The sequence below is a fragment of the Aegilops tauschii genome, chromosome 1 (assembly GCF_002575655.3).
Source record: "Aegilops tauschii subsp. strangulata cultivar AL8/78 chromosome 1, Aet v6.0, whole genome shotgun sequence".
NCBI classification, from domain to species: domain Eukaryota; kingdom Viridiplantae; phylum Streptophyta; class Magnoliopsida; order Poales; family Poaceae; genus Aegilops; species Aegilops tauschii.
The window spans coordinates 437,143,595-437,171,578 of NC_053035.3; the positions used below are offsets into that span (position 1 = coordinate 437,143,595).

The 27,984-nt window shown below is 51.1% G+C and overlaps 1 protein-coding gene across 1 annotated transcript; it reads left to right on the forward strand.

Annotated features, from left to right (window-relative positions):
* On the forward strand, window positions 1-27,963 carry LOC109750785 (putative leucine-rich repeat receptor-like serine/threonine-protein kinase At2g19230). Its single transcript, XM_073506387.1, has 14 exons — window positions 1-92; window positions 213-774; window positions 7,127-7,345; window positions 7,434-7,714; window positions 22,851-22,989; window positions 23,086-23,157; window positions 23,250-23,321; window positions 24,357-24,437; window positions 24,537-24,703; window positions 24,801-25,060; window positions 25,147-25,273; window positions 25,340-25,408; window positions 27,221-27,413; window positions 27,504-27,963. Exons 1-14 carry the CDS (start codon window positions 5-7, stop codon window positions 27,961-27,963), a joined length of 2,790 nt encoding a protein of 929 aa, XP_073362488.1. The 5' UTR covers window positions 1-4.
* The last annotated feature ends 21 nt before the right edge of the window (window positions 27,964-27,984 follow it).

The window sequence follows — 27,984 nt, forward strand, 5'->3', positions numbered from 1 at the left end:
AACAATGGCGTCCCGGTCGTGGTTGTTCCTGCTGCTTGGCCTCGCCGCCAGCTTGCTTCAAGCTCGTGGTCAGAGCGCGCCTGACAGCAGGGGTGAGAGTTCAACATTTCAAGCGTTAAACCTATACATGATCCGCGCTTGTTTAGTTGTTAATTTGTTGCTCAGTCAGATCCATATATGTGCATGGAATTAATTATGGATCATGATTCCAGGATTCATCAGCATAGATTGCGGTCGGTCGGAGCAGAGCGGCAGCTACGTGGACGAGCTCACAAAGCTGCGGTACACCACGGACGCCGGCTTCACCGATGCCGGCTCCAACCACAACGTGTCTATCAGGCACACCAACCCCGAATACACCAAGCGCTACCCTCAGGCGGAAAACGTCCGGAGCTTCCCCGGCGCGGTAAGGAGCTGCTACACGCTCCGGCCCATCGTGTCGGGGTCCAAGTACCTGCTGCGGGCCTCCTTCATGTACGGAAACTATGATGGCCTCAACATGATCCCCGTCTTCGACCTCTACCTCGGCGTCAACTTCTGGATGACGGTGAACTTCTCCAAGGACGACCCTGACCTTGCGTTTTACTCCGAGGTCATCACCGTTCTCCCCGAAGATTCGGTGCAGGTTTGCCTGGTTGACACCGGCTTGGGGACGCCGTTCATCTCATGGCTGGAACTCAGGCCCCTAAAAAACACGCTCTATCCGCAAGCCAACGTCACCCAGGCACTGGCCCTGTCCAGGAGGTGGAACTTCGGTGGTGACAGGATGATTAGGTGAGTGAAAAATTCTACCGAGGCACTCCTTGAACTGTAGTTGGGCCGGCACTTCATAGCTATCGACTTTTGGTTTTTCGATGGTTCATGGCTATGGACTTCTTTTTTCGCTTTCTTTCCTTTTTCTGGGGTGAGGGTCGCCTTCTTTTTTTGAATGGTCACTGAAGGGGAAAGTTTTCTCACCTGAATATATTTGAAACACCACGGGACATCCTCTTACGGAGGACAATTGTCACGACAAAGGAAGTCAGGTGCCCTCTATGCCCAACAACCCCAGAGACTGCGGATGTCCTTCTGCCAGTGCTTTGTGGTGGTTACCGGTGACGCCTTGGTACCCAACCCACACCTCTTTGATTTCTCCCCGGTCTTGGCGGTGCCTCGGTACGCAACCTGCACCTCTTCGAAGTCTCCCCGGTCGTTCGCAGTGCCTCGGCACGCAACCTGCACCTCTTCGAAGCCTCCCCGGTCCTGATGAGCTCATCCTACCCTGGTGTTGGCACTTGTGGAAGCTCAGGAATGTTGTTGTGTTCTCAGGACAGGCTCCATCCCCAACACTCTCAGGTGTCATCGAGAGGACTCGGTCCTGTGGCGGGAGCAGTTGCATAGCGATCGCCGTTGTCATGTCGATTCTTGACTTCGCGCCTTGGCCACTCCGGTTTTGCAAGGGGTTGAGCCCGTTGTCCCTCTATGTACCGCCTCCCCCTCGGCCCCCCTTGTAAACTCTCGGTGTCGCCCCTTGACCCATTGTTATGGACCTCGATCTAGGGTTGCAGGTAGTGAGGGAAGGAAGGGAAAAGGGGATCGGGTTAGGAGGAGGACGAAGAGCAGCTTCATTCCTGGTTCACAGCTTCATTCCTGGTTCACAGATTATAATAATCTCGATACCCTTTTTCGCTCGCTCGCCTCTACTTATCTCCTCACGGCCGCAGGCCACACACGCACACCCTCTCCAAGATGTTGGGTCCCCCGCGTCAGGCAGTTACGCGCCTTCCTTGGCTGTCAAGGCTTCGCCTTCTCGCCCCTTGTCCGTCTCGTCTTCACTGGCCGATGGGGCCCTCTGGTTAGCCGTGACATCTCCCCCTTCTTGCGTTTCGCCTTGTCCACAAGGCGGAGAGGTAGGAAAGCGCCGTTGCAGTTGTTGTGGCTCTTCCCAGGTGGCCTTGAATGGAGGCAGACCGCTCCACTTGATGCGTCGGTGTAGGGCCGACTCGCCTCCGATGCGAACCATCTTGCTCTCCAGCGCAGTTTCTGGTATGTGCTCCGCCTGCAAGATAGAGTGATCAGGTGGTAAAGCAGGACTCACTGGCACCACGGCCCCTTGAGCTTTCTTGAGCTGCGATACGTGGATGACTGGATGAATCTTGCTTGTAGGTGGGAGGTCCAACTTGTATGCCACCGCGCCAATCCGTGCCACCACCCTGTAGGGGTCAAAGTAGTGAAATGCGAGTTTCTGGTGTGGCCTTTGCGCGACTGATGACTGGATGAAGGGTTGTAGCTTGAGCAGTACCGCGTCGCCCACAGCGAACTCGCGATCCCTTGTCCGCCCGTCATTTCATCCGGTCCTGAGCTTGCTTCAGTTGTTGCTGTAACAGGTCGATCATAATCTCCCGTTCATGCAACCAGGCAGCCAAGTCCGGCACTGTGCACTCGTCGACTTGGGTAACTCCAAACTCACTTGGTAGATGGCCATACACTACTTCAAATGGAGTCCTCCCCAGGGCTGAATGGAAAGGCATATTGTACCAGTACTCGGCAAGCGGTAGCCACTTCGACCAATTTGCAGGACATGAGTGCACCGCGCACCTGAGATAAGCCCCGAGACATTGGTTCACGCGCTCCGTCTGGCCGTCCGTCTGTGGGTGGTATGCAGAACTGAGTCGGATCTCGGTACGGCATAGTTTGAACAGTTCCTGCCACACCTTACTTGTGAACACTTTGTCGCGGTCGGAGATGAGAGCTAGCGGCAGGCCATGTAAGCGAAAGATCTCCTTCATGAACAGCTTCGCAACTTGGAGGGCCGTGAATGGATGTGCCAAGGGGATGAAGTGGGCATACTTTGAGAATTTATCCACAATCACCAAAACTGTATCAAAGCCTCCTGACCTGGGCAATCCTTCGATGAAGTCCAGAGACACCACTGCCCAAGGTTTCTTCGGGATCGGCAGGGGCTGGAGTAGTCCGTCCGGCGAGATCCTTTCCGTTTTGGCCTGCTGACAGACCATACAATTGCGGACAAAGTTTTTTACTTGCTCTTTCATCCCGTGCCAAGCAAAGAGCCTCTTGATCCTGTTGTAGGTGGCGTGGAAGCCAGAGTGGCCTCCTGCTGCACTTGCGTGTAGCGTCTGGATGAGGTGTTGCTGAATTTCGGTGTCACTACCGATCCACACGCGCCCTTTGTGTCGGAGGATCCCTTCCTGCATGGTGAAGTCTGGCTCGCTCTTAGGATCCAAGGCCAGCTTGGTTAGATGTTGTCGTGCCGCTGTATCCTGTTGGTAACTGTTCTTGACCGCCTCAAGCCAAACCGGCTTGCACACGGAAATAGCAGCAAGCTCCTCCTGATCAGGGTGCGCTCGCCGTGAGAGTGCGTCCGCGGCGCGGTTAGTCAAGCCAGCCTTGTACTGGATAGTGTACTGCAGCCCCATCAACTTTGTAAAAGCTCACTGCTGGATGGGTGTGTTGAGTCTTTGGTCTGTCAAATTGAGAAGGCTTTTCTGATCAGTGCGGACGATGAACTCAGCATGTTGCAAGTAGGGATGCTAGTGATTGATGGCTAGCAGTAGTGCCAGACATTCCTTTTTCATATGCTGAAAGGCCAAGATTCCTGGGAGCCAACGCTTTGCTTAGATAAGACATCGGATGGTTGTCTTGCATCAGCACTGCTCCAATTCCTGTGGCACTTGCGTCTGTCTCCACCACAAACTGGCGACGGAAGTCAGGGAGTGCTAGCACCGGAGCTGCACTCAGGGCTTTTTTCAAGATAGAGAAGGCGGCGTCTGCTGTAGGTGTCCATACAAATAGTGTATTCTTCTTCAACAAGTTGGTGAGTGGTTTGCTGATCACTCCAAAGAAACGGACAAACTTTCTGTAATAGCCAGCGAGGCCCAAGAATCCCCTCAATTCTTTGGTATTGGTTGGCACTGGCCATTGTTGCACCGCTTGCACTTTCTTGTTGTCGGTGGCCACTCCTTCTTTGTTGATGATGTGACCCAAATAGCTGATCTTCTGTTGCCCAAAGGTGCACTTGGTTCTTTTTGCTTTCAGACCGTATTGGTTCAGCAACTTTAATACTTGAGTGAGCAACTGCTTTGTGGGTGTCCAGGTCCTCAGAATGGATCAGGATATCATCCATGAACACAAGGACCCCTTTGCGGTGAACTGGACGCAAGATCACATGCACCACTCCTTGGAATGTGGCTGGCGCATATGCCAAGCCATACGGCATGACTCGAAATTGGTAGTGGCCAGTGTGGGTTTTGAAGGCCGTTTTATGCTCATCTTCCGGTCGCAGCCTGATTTGATGGTATCCTGCCCGGAGGTCCAACTTGGAGAACCAGCGCGACCCTGCTATCTCATCCAATAATTCGTCAATAACCGGCATGGGGTAGGTAGTCTTCAGAGTGATAGCGTTGAGGTGCCTGAAGTCAATGCAAAATCGCCATGTTTGGTCTTTTTTCTTGACCAACAGCACCGGAGACGAGAACGCACTGTTACTTGATACAATCAGCCCCAAGCGTAGCATTTCTTTCACCTGGGCTTCTATCTCATCCTTCTGTTCTGTCGTATACCGGTACAGTCGTATGTTGATGGGGTTGGCCCCAGGTATTAGCGGAATGGAGTGATCCCAACTTCTGTGCTCCGAAAGTTCAGTGGGTTCAGCAAACACCTCAGGGAAAGCATCTACGACTTGCTGTAATTGCGGTGGTACTGGGGCTTCTCCTTCCCCCTGCTCAGCTGTATACAACACCACAATGTGTGCAATGGAGTTGTTGCTCTCCAAGGCTAACAGTTGCGCCATGTCTGCTTTTTGCACTTGAGGCGTTTTTGCTTGTAATCCTTGTAGTACCACTTGACGCCCGGCGTGGTCACACTGGAGTGTCTTGGCTGCTCAATCCACTAACATTGGTCCACATTGTTCTAGCCAATCGATTTCCATGGCCATATCATAACATCCCAAAGAGAGCACCCTCACATCTGTGGCAAATTGTTGACCTTGTGTCGTCCAAGGGCAGCTGGGAATCATACCCGAGCACTGCAGGATTCCTCCATTTGCAATCTTGACGGCTATTGATGGTATGGGTTGAATTTTGTCCCTCATACGCGTCGCCACTACCTCACCGATGAAACTATGTGAGCTCCCGGAATCCACCAAAATGAGCACCTCAACCCCATCGAGCATCCCAAGCAACCGGACTATACGTGGCGTTGTTTCTCCTGTGGTGGCCACTTTGGAGATGCACATAGCCTGCTCCTCATCCGAGTCTGTTTGGTGCCCCTGTCTGTCCTATTCTTCAGCTTGCAGCAGCTCCCACAATTCTTCAACCACGTGAAGTTGAACTGTAGCCGCGTCCTGGTGGCCTTGCCCCTAGCACTCTCCGCACTTGAAGCAGAGCTCTCGGGCATGCCTGTAATTGCGTAGCACCGCGACTCTGTCCTCGCCCCGGCCTTGATCCGGATGGCGATTCGGAGCTCGTGCCGCGTCCAGGGCACAACGATCTTCAGCCGCTCCTTGAGGTGCCGGTAATACCGCCCGTGGGGGAGGAGCGCCCGCTGCCAGTAATGGGCGCGCAGGAGCGCGAGGTACCCCTTGCTCATGTCGTTGATGATCCCGCCTCGGCATGCTTGCCAGAAGCTCTTCCTGCAACGAAGCAAGAGAGAAGGCAGAGTCCAAATCCTGGGGACGGTGTAAAGCTACACCAGCTTTAATTTCAATTTTGAAGCCATCCATGAACTGTGTGGTGAAAAACAATGGATCGAAGGCGGAATTATGTGCTAGTAAATGATGCATAAGCTCCTCAAACTGTTCCATGTACTCTGCGACAGACCCAGACTGCCTAAGGGAGTTAAATTGGCGCAATTGGGCTTGGTATTGCTCGCGACCAAATTTTGTACCCATGGCTGAACACAACTCTTCCCATGTGAAGGATGCATGATGGGCTTCATAAATCTGTAGCCATCGTGCAGCATTGCCCGAAAAATGCAAAGTAGCTACCCACACCCACATATTCTTCTGGATCCCATACACATCGAAGTAATTTTCACATCGGGCCTTCTAGAATTGCGGGTTATCCCCGTCGAACGGCGGAAATTCGAGCCGTGGAAGGGACCAATTGTGATGCGGCGAGTGCGGTGAGTGCTACCCATGCTCCCTAGTGAGATCTATTGATGCAGTTGCAGGAATCTCAAGAGAAGGCATGAGTAACGCACCCTTGACCTGAGGAGGCGCCAGGGTGGTGACCACCCCGTGAGCCGATCCCCCGGAGTCGATGATGTCGCCGTGGGCATCTGGCCCGTGATGCGTCCGGCCTGGCGCGAGGGGTGCCGTCGGGGAACGCGCCACCGGATCCGCTGTTGGATCCCCTTCTTGGCTGGCCGGGTCGGCCAACGCGGGATGGAGCGCGATACGCCCCACTTGCGTACGCAATTCGTCGAGCTGGTGTTGGAGGTTCATCACCGCTGGTCGCCACAGCTCGAGGGAGGCCTGGATCGCCTCCAGACGGGCGCCGTTGACCGCGCGGCCCTCGTTGACGGACTTGATGAGCGCGGCGTTCCGCTCCTCCATCGCCGCCGTCTTCTGCGCCTGCTTGGTGGTGTAGCGCGGTCGGGGGTAGGCCGTCTCCAATCGCCTGACCTCTGATACTACTTGTTATGGACCTCGATCTAGGGTTGCAGGTAGCGAGGGAAGGAAGGGAAAAGGGGATCGGGTTAGGAGGAGGACGAAGAGCAGCTTCGTTCCTGGTTCATAGATTACAGTAATCTCGATACCCTTTTTCGCTCGCTCGCCTCTACTTATCTCCTCACGGCCGCAGGCCACACACACACCCTCTCCAAGATGCTGGGTCCCCCGCGTGAGGCAGTTACACGCCTTTCTTGGCCGTCAAGGCTTCGCCTTCTCGCCCCTTGTCCGTCTCATCTTCACTGGCCGATGGGGCCCTCTGGTCAGCCGTGACACCCATGTAGGTTTGAGCCCTTTTCTATGTAAATTCAGGTGGGAGAAAGCCCCATGAAAATTCAAGTAATAATTCAAAGAGGAGTTTTTTTAAGAAACTGGCAGGATCGCTGCCTTTGATTAAGAAGAGGAGTTGCATTATCGACTTCGACTTGTTCAAAACTAACAAGTGAACTTCTCGGTCAGGTACCCGGAGGACCCGTACGACCGGCCATGGTTCCCGTGGAACGACCCGGGCTCGTTGCAGATCTCAACAGAGCAGAAGGTCGAGCGGGACGAAAGCACGCGCGAGATTTTCCATGCGCCGTCCGTCGTGATGCAGACAGCCATCACTACGCCCAACGTCTCTACAGACATTGAGTTCGGGTATAACGTCAGGACGGACCACGTTTACCCCAAGCCCCGGTAAGCATCGCCTGTACCAAAACTTCACAGCCATGTTACGAGCCACGTGATCTCTCTAATTAACCATGTTACACCTACCCCCTCGCAGGCACGTATTTGTCTTGTATTTCTCGGAGCTGAAGGTCCTGCCGAGAAATGCCGTCCGCCTGTTCAGCATCAGCGTTGATAACTGGCTTTGGTGCGGCTTATGCCAGCTGCCTAACAGCATATCCAGGACCTCTCACAACATCAACCACTTCCCTTTCTCCCCCCGGCACAACTTCACCATAAAAGCCGTGGTGCCGAACTCGACACTGCCGCCGGTCATCAACGCTGCCGAGTTTTTCTCTGTCATCTCCATGGCCGACCTTGGCACGTTCACTCGAGACGGTAAATATGGAAATCATATTCATGTACTTTTTTAAATGTTGATCATATTTACATATTCTAGGAATACAAACTACCCTACTTTTTTTAGAAAAGGAGGATGACCCCGGCCTCTACATCTGGGCGATACATGCGGCCACTTTATTAATTATTCTTACAAGACCTTATAAAGTCATGCAACAGCAAGACTAAAGCCACCGTCTAAGCAACAACTGTCGCTATACCTATTCAATTGATGAAGGGGCTCTGATAGCCTGGGCCTAATACCAAACAGACATCGCAGCCAAACCTAAACATCTAAGATCTGAGGTCCCAACCAGGACGCCTGCCTGGTATAGGGCACCTACCAGTCCGGCGCACTCCTCAACCAGGACGCCTGCCTGGTATGAGGCCGCCACAGCCATCTGCCATGAATCCATCTTCAGAGCTGTACTGTTGCACCTACCGTGCCAGGTGCCAGGTCTCTCTGCCATCGACGCCACCACGACGCTAGACAGCGTCGTCCTCCTGCGCGAGTCCATCCTCCCACATCGAACTCCGAAACTGCACTGCCCCATGCCGTCAAGATCCGTCGCCATCAATGTATGGATGAAGCACCGCTCCACCAAAGAAGCCGTCCGCTGGTCCCGCGAAGCCGAGTGCACCTCCAAAAATGCCGCCCCAAGAGGGTTACGGCACATGATTGCCGCCAACATCCGATCAGCTAATCTAGGGTTTCCCCCGGAGGTATTGAGTGGAGTTGGGAGCTTCACCTGGATGATGCCTTAATGAAGGAAACGATGATAAGGGCATTGTCATCACCGGCTCCGGCCATCGACCGAAGACCAGGTTTTCACCCGGATCCGTCCCAAGAAATCCACCCAACAACATGTGCACCGTCTCGACCGCCTTCAAAGCCCCAGATCCAGCCGCCTAGATCCGGCAACCAACCGCAGCAACAGTGCCACCGTGGGATCCTTGGCGCACCGGCCACTGCCTGAGTGTGCCATCACTGGAGCCTAGGAGGAGGGCTCCCACCCCGCCTCGCCAAGCCGCGAGAGCCGCCGAGAAGGATCCCGCGCGCTCGTCACCGTCTCTGATCCGAACCAATCCATAGCAGATCGCCGTCACAGATCCGCCTTGGATAGGGACTGTACCACGCCATGCCGCCGCGGGAAGCCCTAGCTTCACCAGCCGCCACCCTCCAGGGCCGCCGCCCCGAGATCCAGACAGAACCTCGCCACTGTCACCGGCCAAGTTCCGCCACCGCCGACCGGCCAATCCGCCGGCCACTGCGACCTCCGCCGCCATGACCAAGCACGCCCACCGAGCAGCCGGCACCATCAGATCTTCCACGAAGTCCGCAGCTCCGCCGCCTCCTCCCATCACCACGCCGCCACTACGCCGACGGCGGATCAGATCGGCCGTGCCGCCACGACGGATCAGATCGGGGAGGAGGGCCCCTGCGCCCCGGGTGACCCGCCTCACCCAAAGGAAAGCGGGAGGGAAGGGGGACTCCGCTGCCGCCGTCCGCCGCCCGGGGCTTTGCCCGACCTCCTCCAACGGCGGCGGAGGGGAGGGGAGGGAGGGGTTGGGAGCCCGGCGGCGGTGGGGATCAGGTTCCGCCCGCGCCGCCCTAGCGGGGGGCGACACGGGGGACGGGGAAAGCTTGGTCTCGGCCCCCGTTGGCTCTAGATTGACCCCATCCACAAACTACCCTACTTAGTTTAACCATTTTTTTAAGATGGATTATCTCAGTCTATGCATCAAGCAATGCACACATCCGTTTTATTATATTGTGAAGTTCACCGGCGAGGGTTCCTGCTTGGATGCGCCCATGCTGTGCGCCGCTGCTGCTGCTTGCTCGCCGTCATTGCTGCTTGCTCGCCGTGGTTGCTGCTTGCACCCGTTCTGCTCGCCGGCGCGCCGCTGCTTTCTCCGGTGATGCGCGCCGCCACTAGTCTTCTTGCTCCGGTGATGCGCGCCGCCACTAGTCTTCTTGCTCCGATGATGCGCGCCGCCACTAGTCTTCTTGCTCCGGTGACGCGCGCCGCCGCCGCTCTGCACGGCCGCGCTGCTGCTTGTGCCTGTGTTGCGCCCCGTCGCTGCTGCTTGCTCCGATGTCGCCGTCTCTGACGGGAGGTCGCGGCCGCTCCAAGCCGTGCGCAGAACTGCGGCAGACGCGTCGGCGTGCTCATGAGGTCTCGACAGCCATGGCCACCGCGCCCGGAGGGTGAAGGGGGCGGCGCGTGCCCGTCGGCCGGTGATGTCGTGTCCTCATCGGGCTGTGGTAGGACGACCACCAGAGGAGGATGCAGCGGCTGGGTCGTACGCGCGGGTGCGTTGCTGGCTTGGGGTCGCCGGTGACGAGGGGTCGTGCTACGCTGCCACCCCGGTGCCCTGGATCCCATGGACCACAACGGCGAGGACGAGCACACCCTGGATCTCGGTAGTGAGGGAGTTTCTTAGGGCGATTTTTTCAGAGAAGGAGGAGTTTTTGGCAAAAAAATACCTTGTCTAATGAATGTTACGCCACGTCAGTAAATGGTGGCCCCACATGTCATAATCGCAGTTAAAATGTCCAAATAGACTCATCAGTGTTTTTTGCAAAAGATTAGGCCGAAAATTAGTGGTTTCTGGCCTAAATTCGTAAAAGAGTGTTTTCAGCAAACCTATGCGTTAACGTGGTGGTTTTGTGCAATTCACTCTATTTCACAGAACCCAACAAAACAAATACATGAATCTATCCAAGCCAAAGTTCATTTAGTTCAACCAAATGAACTAAAGTTTTTAAAATGATATAAATTCTCTTCATTTAGTTGAACTAAAGAGGGTGAGGGGGTACCCTCAAGATTCCAAATTTGCATTCCTAACATATTCTATTGAATGAAGTATTCTTCATAGTGAAAAAAAGAAATACTCCTTCGGGAAAAAGTAAGCAAGGAATCCATTTTTTTGTAGTACTAATGACTTTCACCTAACACGCCAGGAAAATCCCTAAAAAGATGCCAGCAATTTACTGCAAAAGAAAAATCATCATACACATAAAAAGACAACAATAACTGATTGTAAATAGTTGTATACACCAGAATGTTGTTTGTTACAGATTTGGTTCTTGTTGTTTGTTGATATATGTGAACTCTGTATAAATCTCAATCTTTGCATCATGGTAGGTGCACATGCATGCTGTGTTCAGTGCTATCAATTTATTTCTAGACAACGGAGGAAACAACCCCACCTCTTGGCATGTACATCCTTTTTATGAAACCATTGGTTAATTAAGTAGAAAAGAATTGGCCAGTTAATTAATGGACAATCAGACGAAAACCAATACAAACCATTCACACGTGGACTACTCACATAGCATACAACCCCATAATCACACGATCAACCCGACAACCATACCCAATACGTACTACGACCAACCCCCGCACCGCTACATCGCAAAGACACCCACATCGAGAGTAACTCGGCCGAAGACCACGGGCACCATCAAACTAGGAAGACAAGCCAGGCCATAAGGACAACCTAAGAGACCGCAGATGCCTTTATTATGGCGTCCCTCTTGTTTCCTTTGCTCCTGAGAGACTCATCCACAATTGCCTTGCCAGATCTAGGGCTAGCTGCCTCCAAATCTTGAAAGAGAATCTCATCGACCTTGTCACGCATAGTAACCTGCCCAGCGGTCACGTGCGAGTGAGTGACCGCAACATTGAAACCTCCACGCTCCACAAAGGCGAGTGGCTGGCTGGACTCCAAAGGATCAAGCGCCAACATACCGATGGCCTCAACATCATCAGCCACAGGTACCACAGGCACGAATGGACTCAGGCTTATCTAATTGCTCACATAACAAAGCCTCAAATCTAGGTGCCCACACACTTGTCTCATCAACCTCGCCACTCAAAGACACCACATGCCCAATGGCATAGATGAGAGAGTGACAGAACTAACCAAGGCTCCACTGTCCACAAAGGCGTGCGCCTGGCAGGACTCTGGCGGTGGTGGTGAGGGCATCATGGCCACTGCCATGGACTCCAATGAGCCCAGGTCCATCGGTAGCACCATAGATGATTCCTCACAAGAGCCTTGCTTTGGTAGACCCCCATCACAAATCGTATAAGGACAGTATGGTCATTTGATGATAATGTATAGCCAGCTTCGTATACAAGCTGTATATATACTAAATACGTACATAAACGATCCGCGCACATCCCCTCCGTCTTGGGCTGACTCATTTTTTTTTTCTTTTTTTAACCTTCAAAACATAGGTGCATTAGATAGGATTTGAACTCCAAACCTCTTTGTTTAATTCCACATTGAAAGATCGAGGATGTCGCCTAGAGGGGGGGGTGAATAGGCGCTTTAAAATAATTACGGTTGAGGCTTGAACAAATGCGGAATAAACCTAGCGGTTAATTTGTCAAGCACAAAACCTACAACAACTAGGCTCACCTATGTGCACCAACAACTTATGCTAAGCAAGAAAAACTACTTAGGTGATAGCAAGATATATGACAAGAAACAATATGGCTATCACAAAGTAAAATGCATAAGTAAAGGGCTCGGGTAAGAGATAACCAAGGCACGTGGAGACGACGATGTATCCCGAAGTTCACACCCTTGCGGATGCTAATATCCGTTTGGAGCGGTGTGGAGGCACAATGCTCCCCAAGAAGCCACTAGGGCCACCGTAATCTCCTCACGCCCTCGCACAATGCAAGATGCCGTGATTCCACTAAGGGACCCTTGAGGGCGGTCACCGAACCCGTACAAATGGCACCCCTTGGGGGCGGTCACCGAACCCGTACACTTTGGCAACCCTTGGGGCGGTCACCGAAACCCGTCAAATTGCTCGAGGCGATCTCCACAACCTAATTGGAGACCCCGACGCTTGCCCGGAGCTTTACACCACAATGATTGAGCTCCGAACACCACCAACCGTCTAGGACGCCCAAGCACCCAAGAGGAACAAGCTCAAGGGTACCAAGCACCCAAGAGTAATAATCTTCTCAACTTGTAACTTCCACGTATCACCGTGGAGAACTCAAACCGATGCACAAATGCAATGGCAAGGGCACACGGAGTGCCCAAGTCCTTCTCTCTCAAATCCCACCGAAGCAACTAATGCTAGGGAGGCAAAAGAGAGGAAGAACAAGAAGGAGAACACCAAGAACTCCAAGATCTAGATCCAATGGGTTACCCTCACATAGAGGAGAAAGTGATTGGTGGAAATGTGGATATAGATCTCCTCTCTCTTTTCCCTCAAAAACTAGCAAGAATCCATGGAGGCATTGAGAGTTAGCAAGCTCGAAGAAGGTCAACAATGGAGGAAGAACACGAGCTAAAAGGAGAAGGTTCATTGGGGAAGAAGACCCCCTTTTATAGGAGGGGGAAAATCCAACCATTATGTGCTCAGCCCGCACACAAGCGGTACTACCGCTCCGGCGGAAGAAGCAGTGAAAAGGAGCAACAAAATAAGAACCTTGGGGCGGTAGTACCGCCGATAAGCGGTACTACCGCTCACCCCAGCGGTACTACCGCTGGAGGAGCAGAACACGGGACAAAAGGAGGCAGGACAGAGCAGAGAACGGTGGCAGTAGTGCAGTAGCGGTACTACCTCTCGACCGGAGCGGTACTACCGCTTATAGGCGGTACTACCGTGCCTTACTGCCGCGCGACTACCGCTGAACCCGACACGAAAAGAGCAGACCCAAAATCAAGGCGGTAGTAGAGCGGTACTACCGCTACCACCGCGGTACTACCGTAGGGAGAAAAACAGAACTGCCAAAACTTCTTCATATGAGCTCCGAATTGAGCAAACTCAAGCTTGTTGGATACAAGACGACGAGTAGTAAGAAGAGGCAGGGGAGGTATGCCAACAAATAGAGGAGTGAAACCTCCAACCGAGAAGAACCGGCATAACCTCCAACATCGAAAACATCATAGAAGATGCGAGTGAACTCCGTTTTCGATGAACTCGAGCTTGTCATCAAGATGACCATAAGCTCCAAAACACACAAATAGAAGAACCAAACAAGAACCAATAAAGATGATGCAAGGAAGCAATGGTTTGAGCTCTCTATGAATGATACGATCAAGCTACTCATCGAGAGCCCCCCTTGATAGTACGGCAATCGATCCTATAACTCGGTCTCCCAACTACCATCATGAGACCGGTAAAATAGAAAACCTATCAAGAGCAAACCTTTGCCTTGCACATGGTCCACTTGAGCTAGATGATGATGATCTTGACTCCCTCAAGATGGACCACATTTCTTGATTGCGTTGGCTCGATGAAGACTAGTTGATTGCTCCTCTATACTCCACTATGGGTGAGCCACCCTTCCGCACATCTTCACAAGTCCATTGTCACCACAATGGCTTCAAGCATTTGATCTCTTCGTGATGCTTTACTTGAACTTGCCCGCTTCACTTGAACTTGCACACCGCAACCTAACCCCACAAAGAACTCTCACGAAGACCATGGGTTAGTACGCAAAGCGTAATTGACAATGTTTACCATACCATGGGATCGCTTGATCCCTCGGTACATCTTGTGCGCTTTGTGTGTTGATCAACTTGATTCACTCTTGACTTAGTCTTGATCAACCTTGACTCTTTCCAACTCTCTTCATTTGGATGATGTCTTGAAGGTAAACATGAATGATCACACAATCTTCTTCTTCAAGACATGCTTGCAATAAGCTCAACTCTCACATGACCAATCTTTGGATAATTCCTTAATAACACCTTGATCACCACATAAACTCCTTGAAACCAACACATGGACTTCAAGAAATGCCTATGGAAAAATCCTTCAAATATAACTCAAGGCAACCATTAGTCCATAGAGATTGTCATCAATTACCAAAACCAAACATAGGGGCACCGCATGTTCTTTCACACATGCTATAACCAACTAGGACAGCCAAATTGTTGTGCCTAGTTACTCCGTTTACTCTTCTTGTTGTCCATCTTCTCGGTCGTTTTTTTTGTTTGGCCATTTTATTCTTAGTTTTTTCTTTGTAAAACACGTTCTCGTGCTCCTATTAACAAAACGAGTCGCGCGCGTGACATTAAACACATACAGTTAACGCAAACAAAATATATTAAATACAAAAGGTGAGCGTGTTTCAGTCCACATGCATAAGATGGATGGATGATTCATTCTGTATTATGTGTACGCATGACGTACAGGTTCTGGTCGCATGAGTCGCCATGTCCGTCCTCAAAAAATTATAATTAAATGCAAAACAAAAAATGAGTCGCATTTCAAGGAACGAACGAAACGATGCCGACTGGTCTGTGCGTGGTTTCAATGTAGATTTTACTAATTTAAATGCTTCGGTTATTTGCAATTTCGTCGTTATCCATCGACATGAACATTTTCTTATATCCTAATAATTTCTTGAAATTTGTCAGCAATTTTAGAATTCTAAATTGTGTATAAAAATTTTATAAACTTGAACACTTTTTCTAAAATTGTTAACAAATTCGCAACAACTGATGTTGAACACAAATTGTTATCAATCCACATGCTGGCAAAATTTGGTGTCATTTAGTGCATGACAACAAATACATCATGTTCAATCAAGATCATTCGGGTCTGCCGATAGGGCATGTTTCGAAGCACTTTTTTTACCTCCACCAAACATACCCTATATTTTTCCACACAACGGCAACACCATGGAAAACACGCATGCCAAGCTTCATTGGTTTCCGACATTTCATGCATGTTCTATGGTTTTCCCAGCAAAAAAACCTTAAACACAGGCCGGACATGACGCGACGTGCGTTCGGTGTCCGAATTCATTCAAATTTTGTGTGGGGGGCTACCATGGGCATGCCTACTCGCTGGCAAAATTTTATGTCATTTTATGCATGGCACCAAACACACCATGTACAATTTGGACCATTTAGGTATCTCCCGTATGGCAAGTCTCGAAGCACTTTTTTTCACCTCCACCAAACAGACCCGAATTTTTTTCACACAACAGAAACATAATGGCAATCATGCATGCCAAGTTTCATTGGTTTCCGACAATTCATGCATTTTCTACGGTTTTCCGGGTGAAAAAACCCTAAAACACAGGTGAACGTGACACAACGTGTAGTCGGTGTCCGAATTCGTTCAAATTTTGCGTGGGGGACTGCCAAGGGCATGCCCACATGCTGCCAAAATTTGGTGTCATTTTCGTGCATGTCAACAAATATACCTTGTTCAATCAAGGTCGTTCGGGTCTGCTGGTAGGGCAATTCTCGAAACATATTTTTTGCCTCCACCAAACGTACCAATTTTTTTTCCACACAATGGCCAGCATTCATGCCAGGTTTCGTTCATTTCTAGCATTCTATGCATTTTCTACGGTTTTCCTGGTGAAAAATTCCTAAAAGATAGGGTGGTCATGATGCAACGTGCGTTCGGTGTCCGAATTCGTTCAATTTTTGCATGGAGGGCTGCCATGGGCATGCCCACATGCTGGCAAAATTTGGTGTCATTTCGTGCATGGCAACAAATACACCATGTTCAATCGGGACCATTGGGGTCTGCCGGTAGGACAAGTCTCGGAGCACATTTTTTTCATCTTCACCATATCTACCCAAATTGTTTCCACACAATGGCCAACATGCATGCCAAGTTTCGTTCATTTCCGACATTCTATGCATTTTCTATGGTTTTCTTGGTGAAAAAACCATAAAACAGAGGCTGGGCGTGTTGCAACGCGCTCGGTGTCGAAATTCGTTCATTTTTGTGTGAGAGTGGAGCTGCTCCGGTGTTGCGCCAGGCCCCAATGTCGTGTATCCGTCGGTGGTGATCCGCCAGTCCTTCGGCAGCCACGCCGAGGATGAAGCGAGCAACCTGAAGTGGCTCAACTCCGCCTGCGGCCACGAGAGAGTCGACGACCAAGATCGACTATCGCCACTGTCAGATCCGGAGCTCACCATGGAGAAGATAAGGGGTGACGGGGGACTGAGGAGGAGGAGGGGGGGGGGGGGGGGGGGGGGGGGGGGCGCTGTTCAACGGTTGGCCGGCCCCGGCTTTTTATAGACAAGGGCTGCGACGAGAGGAGGTTGGAAGGCGCCACATCAGTGTGAATGCGGGGCCAAGCGAGCGGCACGACGACTTAATGATGGGGCGGGCGAGGCGGCATATGCGGCAGTGGAAGTGGCGCGGCAGGTGAGGCATCAGCGGGCCAAGGATGCAGCCGTGATGACAGCCCCGGCCAGACCGGTGCCCCCCGACCCACATGCTCCCAAGTCCCAACCCGCCTCGGCTTCAAGAGCAGAAATGACAGCAGAGAGGTCGTTGCATGTCGACGCTGAAGATCTACCAAGCAGGCGAGACTCGTCTTCTCGTCAACACACCCATCACCGGTTCCTTGAGCTTCACCAGAATCAGCGCCTCTAGAGGTGGTCGGTGATGCGTGCTGCCTCACTGGAGACGGGTATGGTCGCAGATACACCTTCGAGCATCAAGGCCGGGCCGATGACAGCGGGAGCAGGAGGCGTCAGACAAGCTCCGTCCGGGACCAAATCCAGTTGATCTGTCTGATGTTGACCCAACAGGAGCGCGGATGTTGGCGACCTCGACGGTGGCAACTGGCCAAACGAGACACATGCAAGGGGGCAGGGCCAGGCATCACGGCTAGTGTCGTCACCATCACCGCCTTGTGGTGGGAACAGGGACGGGGACGAGCGCAAGCGCGATCCATCCGCCCACCATTGGTCGGGTCCGTACACATAGCGAGGACAACCACTGCTTGCCGGGGGGGGTGAGCACGGGGAGCCCCCGCTTGCATACAAGCAGCATTCTCTGGCTCGGACGCAGAGACGTTGCAAGCAAGGCCATAACAGTCGCCGACGACTGGGACGGAGAACTAGCCCAAATTACGGTCAAAGCAACTGCCTCCGATCGACGCGGACGAAGAGCCAGCGCACAACACGACAGGAGTATAGATGCCATTGTCGTGGCCAACACAGGCTAGGAGCGCGGAGATGAGGCATCACATTGCGGTCGTGGCTGACATGATTGTCGGGCTAGGGGTGGAGGGCACAAGGGAGCTTCGCCGAGACAAGCATAGCGGCGGAAAAGGGCACAGAGAGGATCCCGGATCCGGTTTACATTGATGCAGAGGTGGCCGGAGGAGAGAGGTCAGGGCGACGCTGTCTGAAGCTCTGCCGTCGTGAGCGCGTTTGCGAGAGCCGTCCTGAGAGTATACGCGCTGTGAGAGAGAGGACGGCTCAATGCAGACCCACCCTCTGTTTAAATTGAATACTTATCCCAACTGCTACCCAGATTATTCGATGTGTGTGGGTCTGCATTTGTTTGGAGAGTCACAAACCAGTAATGCACACCTACGTAATAAATAGTTTAACGTAATTAATGTAATGACCTTTGTGGTATTTTTTAACCTAGTACGGACGCAAGCACTCATATAAACATGCATACACTCACTCGTATGAACGCACACACGCACACCCTATTCCTATGAGCACCTCCGAGAGAATGAACCGGCATATCATCTTGAGATTTTACGAAGTCATCGTAGGCGCCTCGTAGTCGACGGAAACATCTCCTTCCATTGAAAGCGTATCGCCGAAAATACTAAAATAAATCCAGAATAAATGCGAACCCAGGATTTGAACCCTGATAGGTTGGGAATATCACTCGCCTCCTAACCATCCCAACCACAAATTGATTCGCCTTTATGACTTTTTTGTTGGACGTAATTAGGAACAATAATACTAGACCTACGTAATCGTGCGTAATTTCCTTTCTAAAACTAATCAAACCCCCCCCCCCCCCCCCCCCCCCCCCCGCCCCAAAAAAAATCCCTCCTGATTTTCAGGGTGTGGCCCTGGGCCTAATTATTCGTCCAACCAAATTAGGCCAAGTCACCTAGTACCTAAGTTTACGTACGTAAATTACCATGTCTCAAAAAAAAACGTAGGTAAATTACCTAGGTGTAGCAAAGTTTACGTAAAGAAAGACCAAGGTTTACCTAGGTGTAGCATTTTTGCTCACAGACATATAACAATCCACATAGCAGTGAGGGCACGAAAACAACGTACTGTTTCACCTTTGTTGCTTCAGATTGGGAACCTGACGATGACGAAGAAGAGTTGCCCGGCACCTTGACATCGATCCCAGCATGCCACCCCGACTTGTCAGGGGTAACCGGTGTGAAGGTGTTACGAGCATCTATAATTGTGATAGGCAAATCTAACCTCTCAAACGTCCGCGGATACATCAAGGACAGGTCATGTTTTAAATAATGCAATCCATATTCGGACTCATCAATTATCATATCTTAAATCCATACAAACTCATGTAACTACGTTGATGCACACACATCGTTTGGCTAATCCATCTAACTAACATGACATCGGACTATCAAAATTTGACATGTTTGGCTATGGTGGACATCATCCACGGCTATCCTTGCCCTTCCCGGCGCCCTTGCCGTCCTTCTCGTGGAAGTACCAGTCGAAGTCGCAGTAGGGAATGAGCGGGATCTGTCCTCGCTGTCGCTGACCTCCTTCTCCTCCTTCGGTGACAATTTGGCCATGGCACGGACCGCCCGATTCTGCTCTCGTGCGAGGGCGCGCGTATTCCTCCGCTGCCGTTTCTTCACAATGCGGGCGCGGATGGCTACCTCTTCTGCGCCGCCGCATCAGCCGCCTCCACCACCATTTTCGTCGCGATACGGGCCTCGACGGCCCTTATCCTCTCCTTCCCACGGCGGGATGCCCGTTCCCGGTGGGACTCGTAGTCTGCCCGACCAGTGATGGGGAAGGAGATATTTTACGGTTGTCGGGACCGCGATGATCCAGCCCCAAAGGACCCAAGCGTCCGTTGAGCTGACGCTATGTAGTCACGTCGGACAGATCCGTCCGTTGGCCGGGCTTTGTCCTCCCGGGAGCGGCAGTGTAATGCGGACTGCCATTGCCTCCTCCAACCCGCACGGGATGACATTCCAGTCAGCAGATCCGAACTGGTCGGAGTCAGATCCGCTGCTCACCATGCCGGAGACGGACGGATATCGTCGAAGGTGAGCTCGGGTGGCGGAGGGGAGAGGAGTGTCAAGTGGCTAGGATTTGGTCCGACGAACGGATGAGGACAAATATAGATGGGGTCGAGTGGTCCAGTGTGGGCCGGGTCCGACGTGACGGACGCGTACGGGCGCGCCCGGTCGTCCCATATCCACCCCATATTTAAGCTGGATATGAGAGGTGCCGGTCAGCCCGGACGTCTAATGTCCGTTTAAGGCGTTCGTCTGGGTCGAAATTTTATGACCGGTCAATGACCAGGCAGACTGCCCAAACATTTGAGGAGTGTTTGGGACGCCCGGATGTAAGATACTCTAAGAGCAACTCTAGCAGACCCCGCATCCTCCCGACCCGCAAAACGTTTTTGCAGTTCGCGGAAAAACGTCTTTGCGGGTCGGCGCGGACGACCGCAGTTGCAGACCCCGCATAATGGACCCGTAAAAAAGGAGAATATCCTTTTTTACGGGTTGGGTCTGCGGCGTCTGATCTGGCGCATCTCCTCCCGGCCCGCAAAACTTAAATTTGCAACTCAATTTGATCTAGCATATTGCATTGCTTTGACAACATTGGATACAAAAAGCATCACCAAATCTTTGCTAGAGTGCACTAACATCTCCTCCCGGCCCTCTAGTTGCACATGCAGCTGCATCATTGCCTTCGATTGTACTAAGGAGTGCACTAACATCTATTAAATTTCTTTCTATCAACAAATCAATGTATTGCCCTTCCCAAAACCAAAATGAGCATTCTTCGTCCTACACAAAAGAATGAGCAAGCTCGAAGTGAGCCACCGCAATTTAGCTAAAGAATGAACTGTGAAATGAGCTACCGCAAGTGCACGTACCCCGTCGTTTTCGCATTTGAAGAACACCCATCCGGGGTGCTTCGGCGTGCTCGAAGTGAGCCGCAGCACTTTCCGTGTGCAGTCGTCGCACTCTATGAGCGGCATCGGCAAGCCACAAAGACGCCGCGCGAGCGCCGAGCCCGGTGGACGGCCGGACGAGTAGGGCGGGCGGACAAACTCGCACCTGCATGCGGCGATGCGCCCTTGCCTAGGCTGCGGAAGAGGCTCCCCGACCACTCCATCGCTTGGGGCAGCAACCGGCGGCCGGAAAAAGCCAAATTCGGCGGCCCGCGATGAAGTGTCGCAGATCTGCAAATCCGGCGGCCCGCCGACGCAGGGGGGAGGGGGGCCTCGTGCGCGTGGCGGCCTTCCGGCGTGCTCCTGCCGGCTGCGGTCGCCGGAATCTTGGGCGGCGGCGCGAGAGAGGAGAGGAGAGGTGGTTGGTGGGAGAAAGCGCGGGATGAAATGTCTCCCCACCAACCGCTTCCGCTTATATGCAGGGCACCGCAGCCGCGAGGAGGAAACCCGCGTTTTTCCGGATTGGGCTCGGGATTTTGCCGCGCCCCCTAAAAATTTTTACGGGCCGAGGCGGGATGCGGGGTCTGATCGGGCGGGTTTTTTCGCCCGGCCCGCATTTTGACGGTTATTTTACGAGTCGGGGCGGGATGCGGGGTCTGCTAGAGTAGAGTTGCTCTAAGGACCCTTGTAGCTTCGCGCCCGTGAACCAGCGCTGCCCGGCAGAGTCAAATACTGGTTGCTGATGCTGGCCTGGCAAGCGCCGCGGCTGCCATGGCAGGAAAATGCACCGCTGAAGCAGCCACACCAGAATGGAAATAGATGCATGGTGGGTATGGGTTCGAACCCCACAACCTGTGCACAAAGGCCACAATCGGGTTAGGAAATCTAACATCGTTCAGCAAGGTAAATGGCTCGGTAGGGGCTGCCATGGTACTTGCTGATAACGATGGGTGCGAGTAGCTATTTTATTCACGTCATGCCGTGTTCTGTTTCATTTGGTTGATGTCACACTAGCCTATCATTGTACTGAGACTCACGGTAGTGGCCGCAACCTATGTCAAGCATGCTAAACCTGGTGAATCAGGTGATGGTGATGCCCAGGAAGGGAGAGACCTTTAAGCTCGTGGTCAGAATATGATTAGTCATTGCTAGTAGGTCCATTTTATTGAAAAAGGGTATATATTAATATGGCGAATATACCAATTAAACTCAGTTTCTACATCAACAAGATGTCTCAAAAACATCCAGGATGCATACTACCCGGAAAAAAAATAAAGGCCTCACCACAGTGACCAACTCCTCTCAGCAGTAGCACACAAACCACCACCAAAGACAGCACACAAAAAACATAAAAGGTCTTCAAAAGCGACGCCTTCAAGAGGGAAACAGTGCACAAGCGCCCTCATTACCGGATCCAGGATCTTAGGTTTTCACCCTGGAGAAAGTCCGAGCTCTCAAAACAATACCTTCTGCAAGGCAATTGCCAGACACAACCAATGAAGGTCAGACTATAAGTTTTCACCCTGAAAGTCACGACTCGGCACCTCGAGGAGTACCACCAAAAATGAAATCCTCCAGTGCTGCCGCACCCACTTGTCACTTATGCCTCTGAAAGTTATCAAACACCTGACCGACTCCATCGCCTCCAAGGCCCCCTCCACCTTACTGATTCTCCGATCTCAGCCAGCATGACTTTCTCCACCGCTGTCTACGCCATGGAAATCGAGATACCGGCATGTCCCATGGTGTCAACAAACAATAGAGCTTCACGCCGCGCCCTCATGGAGTCGTGTAGGCTGATATGGACGCGCACGACCGGATTCTATCCGATCTAGGTATCCTTGGGCAAGATATCTGGCAGTAGTTCCGGAACACGTCAACTGCCTGATCTAGGAGGACCGATCATGCAGATCATTGTTGTGATGCAATAAGAGCACTAGGACCGCCACCACACCGCTGCGAGGGAGGAGGGAGGGAGATGAGGGTGCTGGCGGCAGTGGCGGGAGCGCCCTCCTCGTCGCCCACGGGAGCGACCGTGGGAGGGTCCGAGATGGGAAATCGGACAAGATATTTTTATTCTTGTTTCTTCTGAAAATGAAAATTTCTCATTTTTTTTTCTTTCTCCCAATTTGTTTTTGAGATGGCTTGAAACCACGGTAATACACAAGTTGTTTGTTTATAAGTAGAATTATCACGATATGATTAAATGTGTTCAATTTTCTTGTATTACTGGAAAAAAATCAGCTCATGCCATCAAGGCAATCAAGAAGACATATCAGGTGAAGAAGAATTGGGAGGGTGATCCATGCGCCCCAAAGACTCTTGCATGGGATGGGTTGAACTGTAGCTATCCCGTTTCAGATTATCCAAGAATCACAAATGTGTAAGATTGAATTGGTTATTTGGTACTATCAACAAATATTTCATGAATAATAATGGAAGTCAATTGTGTTGTTTGAGTACATGTGTGTTTCTACAGAAATATGTCATTCAGCAGTCTGAGCGGCGATATATCAACTTATTTTGCACAGCTCGAAGCTATCCAACATTTGTGAGTAGGAATTTTTGGTCCATTAATTTTTGAAGTTACACCTTGACCAAAGTTTATACAACTCATATGCACGTTACTAATACTAATTTCAGGAATTTGTCACATAACAAACTGACGGGATTAGTTCCTAATGTACTCTCGGAGTTGTCCTCTCTTGAAGTGTTGTAAGTCACATTGAACCATGCTATTAATTTCATATATCTAGTGATATTTTAGTAATACAATATTGTGTTTAACCTCATTATTCTTCATACTCTTTGGAACAAAAAATTAATTCCTTTAGAAATAAACTTACTCAAGTAGTTGAAAAGTATCGGACATGTGATACAACGGTGGTTGGGGCAAGCGTATGGCATATATGAAGAAAAAGAGTCTGGAACATCGAAGTCTAGAACATCACCAGTTGCTTTGACTGGGAGTTTGGGACCATGACGTCTACTCCCTCCGTCCAATAATATAAGAGTGTTTTCGAGGGAGTATGAATCTAGTGCTAGCAACGGAGTGCTAGCTCGGGCTGAAAACTCAACGCACTGAGGACATATGAAGATACTCCCTGCCGTTCCATAATATAGTGCAAACAAATTTTTTTTAAGTCAACCCTCATAAATTTTATCAAGTTTGTGGAGAAAAATATTTACATCTAGAATGCCAAACTTATATCATTAGATTCATCATAAGATGTACTTTAATATTATATATATTTAGTATTATAGATATAAATAGTTTTCTCTATAAACACGGTCAAAGTATACAAAATTTGACTTTTAAAAATTTATACGCACTACATTATGGAACCGAGGGAGTATTAAAATGTGGAAGAGAACCGAGCCGAGGTAGAGTTGGTATCGTGGCGATGGGGAGTGGTGGTAAAGGACGGCAAGGGGTCATGGCATGGCATCGCATAGCTTTTGCAGTTTCTAGAGCCGACTATCCTCGGGAAGAACTCTTCGAGTAGTAACTCTCGTTCTAGACTTTGTGAGCGTCTAATTTCTAAGTCTACTTCGAAACTTTATTTCCAAGTCGATGATTCCAGATGTTGTTTCTTTATCTAATTAAAAGCACAATTTCCCCCAAAAATATGATGTGCAGCTTGCATTACTTACAAATAATTATTTCCAACGTCACTTAAGAAAGAGAAAATCCGATGTAGTTTATGCTTATGACCCTTCTTTTGATGCCAACACCATTTTTTTGTTTAGAGATTTGACGGATAACCAACTTAGTGGAACAATCCCTCCCGGACTTCTGAAAAGAGTGCAAGATGGATCCCTAACTCTAAGGTTAAACCATCATACCCGTGTCCTCATTTGTTTCACTAGTAATAGTTTTACATTTTCTTGGTCAAAATGATTTGCTTACCATTTCCTTAATTTTCGTAGATACAGCGATAATCCAAGCCTTTGCAGCAATAGCAGTTCTTGTTATCCCACCGAAAAGAACAACTCTATGCTTGCCGTCTATGTTGTTGCTCCAATACTTATAGTTATAATTGTCGGATTACTCGTGGCACTACTACTCATAATCAGAAAAGGACAAAGTGAGGATAGCAAGGCATAGTCATATTTTATTTACATCCACTCATAACAGCAAGCAATAGCAGCTCATGCTAATCTCATTATTTCCTTAAGAAAAAACAGAAAAAGGCAGTGCAGAAGTACAAAGCGAGCTGAGTGGTGTGGGGTCGCACTTCACGAACAACGACGGTCGACACAGACTGCTGCAAATCGAGAATCGTCGGTTCACGTATAGGGAGTTGGAGTTCATAACGAACAACTTCCATCGAGTACTCGGCCGAGGGGGGTTCGGCATTGTCTACGCTGGTTTCTTGGAGGATGGTACTCAGGTAGCAGTCAAGCTACGGTCTCAGTGTTCCCATCAAGGTATCACCGAGTTCCTGGCTGAGGTAATGTCTCCTCAAGCTAGTATAACTGACCACCTATATTTGCATCTAGTCTTGGAAGCTATACCATTTGTTTTGTTTTTTATTAGGCTCGGAACTTAACAAGGATTCATCATAAGAATCTTGTCTCCCTGATTGGTTATTGCAAGGATGGTGATTATTTAGCCCTTGTATATGAGCATATGTCAGAAGGAAACCTCCAAGATAAACTAAGAGGTGTGCTATTTCATCTATTAAATCTCTAGTTCCACAACACACTTAATGTTTGATAATCTTCTACAGGGAACAATCCCAACATTGGACGTTTAACCTGGAAACAAAGATTGTGTATTGCACTTGAGTCCGCACAAGGTATTCTAGTGGCTTCGATTTAATGATCTCTTTATGTTGCTTTCAATATTCTTCTTGCTGGTTTGACACTGCATGGTTTGTTGGGCATAAGCCATGGCGATCGCGTCGGGCGTGCGTGTGTGCACGCGGGACGGATCGGGAGCGTGGCGTGCGTGAGCCAGGCTCATGTTCGACTCCACCGTGTAGGTTAGGTTGTTGGCGAGAGTAGCGGGGTGCTCATGCTCAGTCCGTTGGGAGGCAGCTGCGTCGTGCGTATGTGCGCGTCGTGCGCGCTGCCGGAGCGTGCGGATCGAGCGGCAGAGCGAGCTGGGCAGCATACGTGCGCGAGCAAGGTGGGGTACGTGCCTACACCTATGTTGTGCCCAGGTATAAAACGGTGTACTGATCGTTGATGTAAAAGTGCGGCTTGAGAGAGATGTAGCCCGGAGCCTATGTGCGCTCGAGAGTCTCCCTGTATGTGTCCGAGTCCGGTGAATAAAAGGCCAAGATACAGGCGTTCGTCGCCGCGGCGTTCATCACCGGAAAACTGTTGTGCTTCTTCTACCTTCGTCCAAAGAGTGAGAGAGCAAGATAGGCTTTGGTTACAACAATTGGTATCAGAGCCATAGGTTCGGGGGGCGGCTGTTGCGGCCGCGTCCGCGGTGCGCACGGCGAGCGCGGCGGACATGGACGCGTCGGCTGCGATGCGTGGCCATGCACGGTGATGCCGTGCGCGCAACGAGTAGCGGCGATCGCGGAGACGAGGAGGCCGCGGAGGACCTGCGTGGTGGCGCAGAGGCTGCGGCGGCTCGGCGTGACGACCGTGAAGGCCCTGCGCTGCGGTTGACGGCGCAGTGGTGCAGGGCAATAAGCGCAGCGGCGAGTCGGGCGCGACCGGTGCATGTTATGGCTGCGCACCGGACGCGTCGGGCGCGTCGGGACCGCGGGAGTGGACCGCGTCGAGGCGCTGGACCTGGTTGCGCAGATCGCGTACGTGCGCGGCGGGAGCGCGGGCCGGGAGCGCAGGGACGTGGGGACTGCGCGCGAAGGGCATGGCGGCACGGTGGCAGGCTTGGCAGCGACATCAGGGCGGTGGCGGCTACAACGACGTCGACGGCGCGGCGGAGGCCGCAGCGGTGCGGTGCGGCGGCCATGGCGACATCGACGACGATGGACTCACCTGCTGTAGTTTGTGGCTTAGGGGGGTGAGTGTTGGGCATAAGCCACGGCGATCGCGTCGGGCGTGCGTGTGTGCATGCGGGACGGATCGGGAGCGTGGCGTGCGTGAGCCAGGCTCATGTTCGACTCCACCGTGTAGGTTAGGTTGTTGGCGAGAAGAGCGGGGTGCTCATGCTCAGTCCGTTGGGAGGCAGCCGCGTCGTGCGTATGTGCGCGTCGTGCGCGCTGCCGGAGCGTGCGGATCGAGCGGCAGAGCAAGCTGGGCAGCGTACGTGCGCGAGCAAGGTGGGGTACGTGCCTACACCTATGATGTGCCCAGGTATAAAACGGTGTACTAATCGTTGATGTAAAAGTGCGGCTTGAGAGAGATGTAGCCCGGAGCGTATGTGTCCTCGAGAGTCTCCCTGTATGTGTCCGAGTCCAGTGAATAAAAGGCCAAGATACAGGCATTCGTCGCCGCGGCGTTCATCACAGGAAAATTGATGTGCTTCTTCTACCTTCGTCCAAAGAGTGAGAGAGCAAGATAGGCTTCGGTTACAACATGCTTTACTTGCAAAATTAGAAGAATCACTCTTCTCGCTTCTACATTCAATTGATAGAATTCATAAAGAATCATGCTAGTTTGGTTTCATCATTGACATGATGTTCATTCAGGACTCGAGTATCTGCATAAAGCGTGCAGTCCACCCTTCATACATCGAGATGTGAAGACATCAAACATCCTACTAAATGCAAATCTTAAGGCCAAGGTTTCTGATTTTGGCTTACTGAAGGCTTTCAATCATGATGATGACACTCATGCATCGACGGCTAGGGTGGTTGGCACACAAGGCTACCTTGCCCCTGAGTATATTATTTTACCATCTTTCTGCTTCGTAAAACATTTAGTATAATTCATATAGTCAATGACAATTCAAATGCACCCCATATCATGCAGGTACGTGGCATCCCTACAACTAACCGAAAAGAGCGATGTGTATAGTTTTGGAGTCGTGTTGTTAGAGGTGGTCACAGGGCAGCCGCCCATACTACAAAGCCCTGAGCCCACTAGTATTGTTGAGTGGGCGCGGGAGTGCCTTGTTCAAGGAAAGATTGAGAACATTGTGGATGATTGCATGCGAGGTGACTATGATGTCAACAGTGTGTGGAAGGCTGCAAAAGTTGCCCTCAAATGCACCAAGCAAGCTCCCGCACAACGGTACACAATGACAGAAGTGGTGGCCCGACTGCAAGAGTGTTTGGAGCTTGAGGAGAGTCGTACAAATGCTGATGATTCCAACTCAAGTTACGGTATACAAGACATTGAGCCATACACTAATATTGGCCAGAGTAATTGGACATCCGAGATGGAGCACCATTATGGCAAGGCACTGGCCACCGATTTGTCCATACATTGAAGACTTTGTCACCAATCTGGT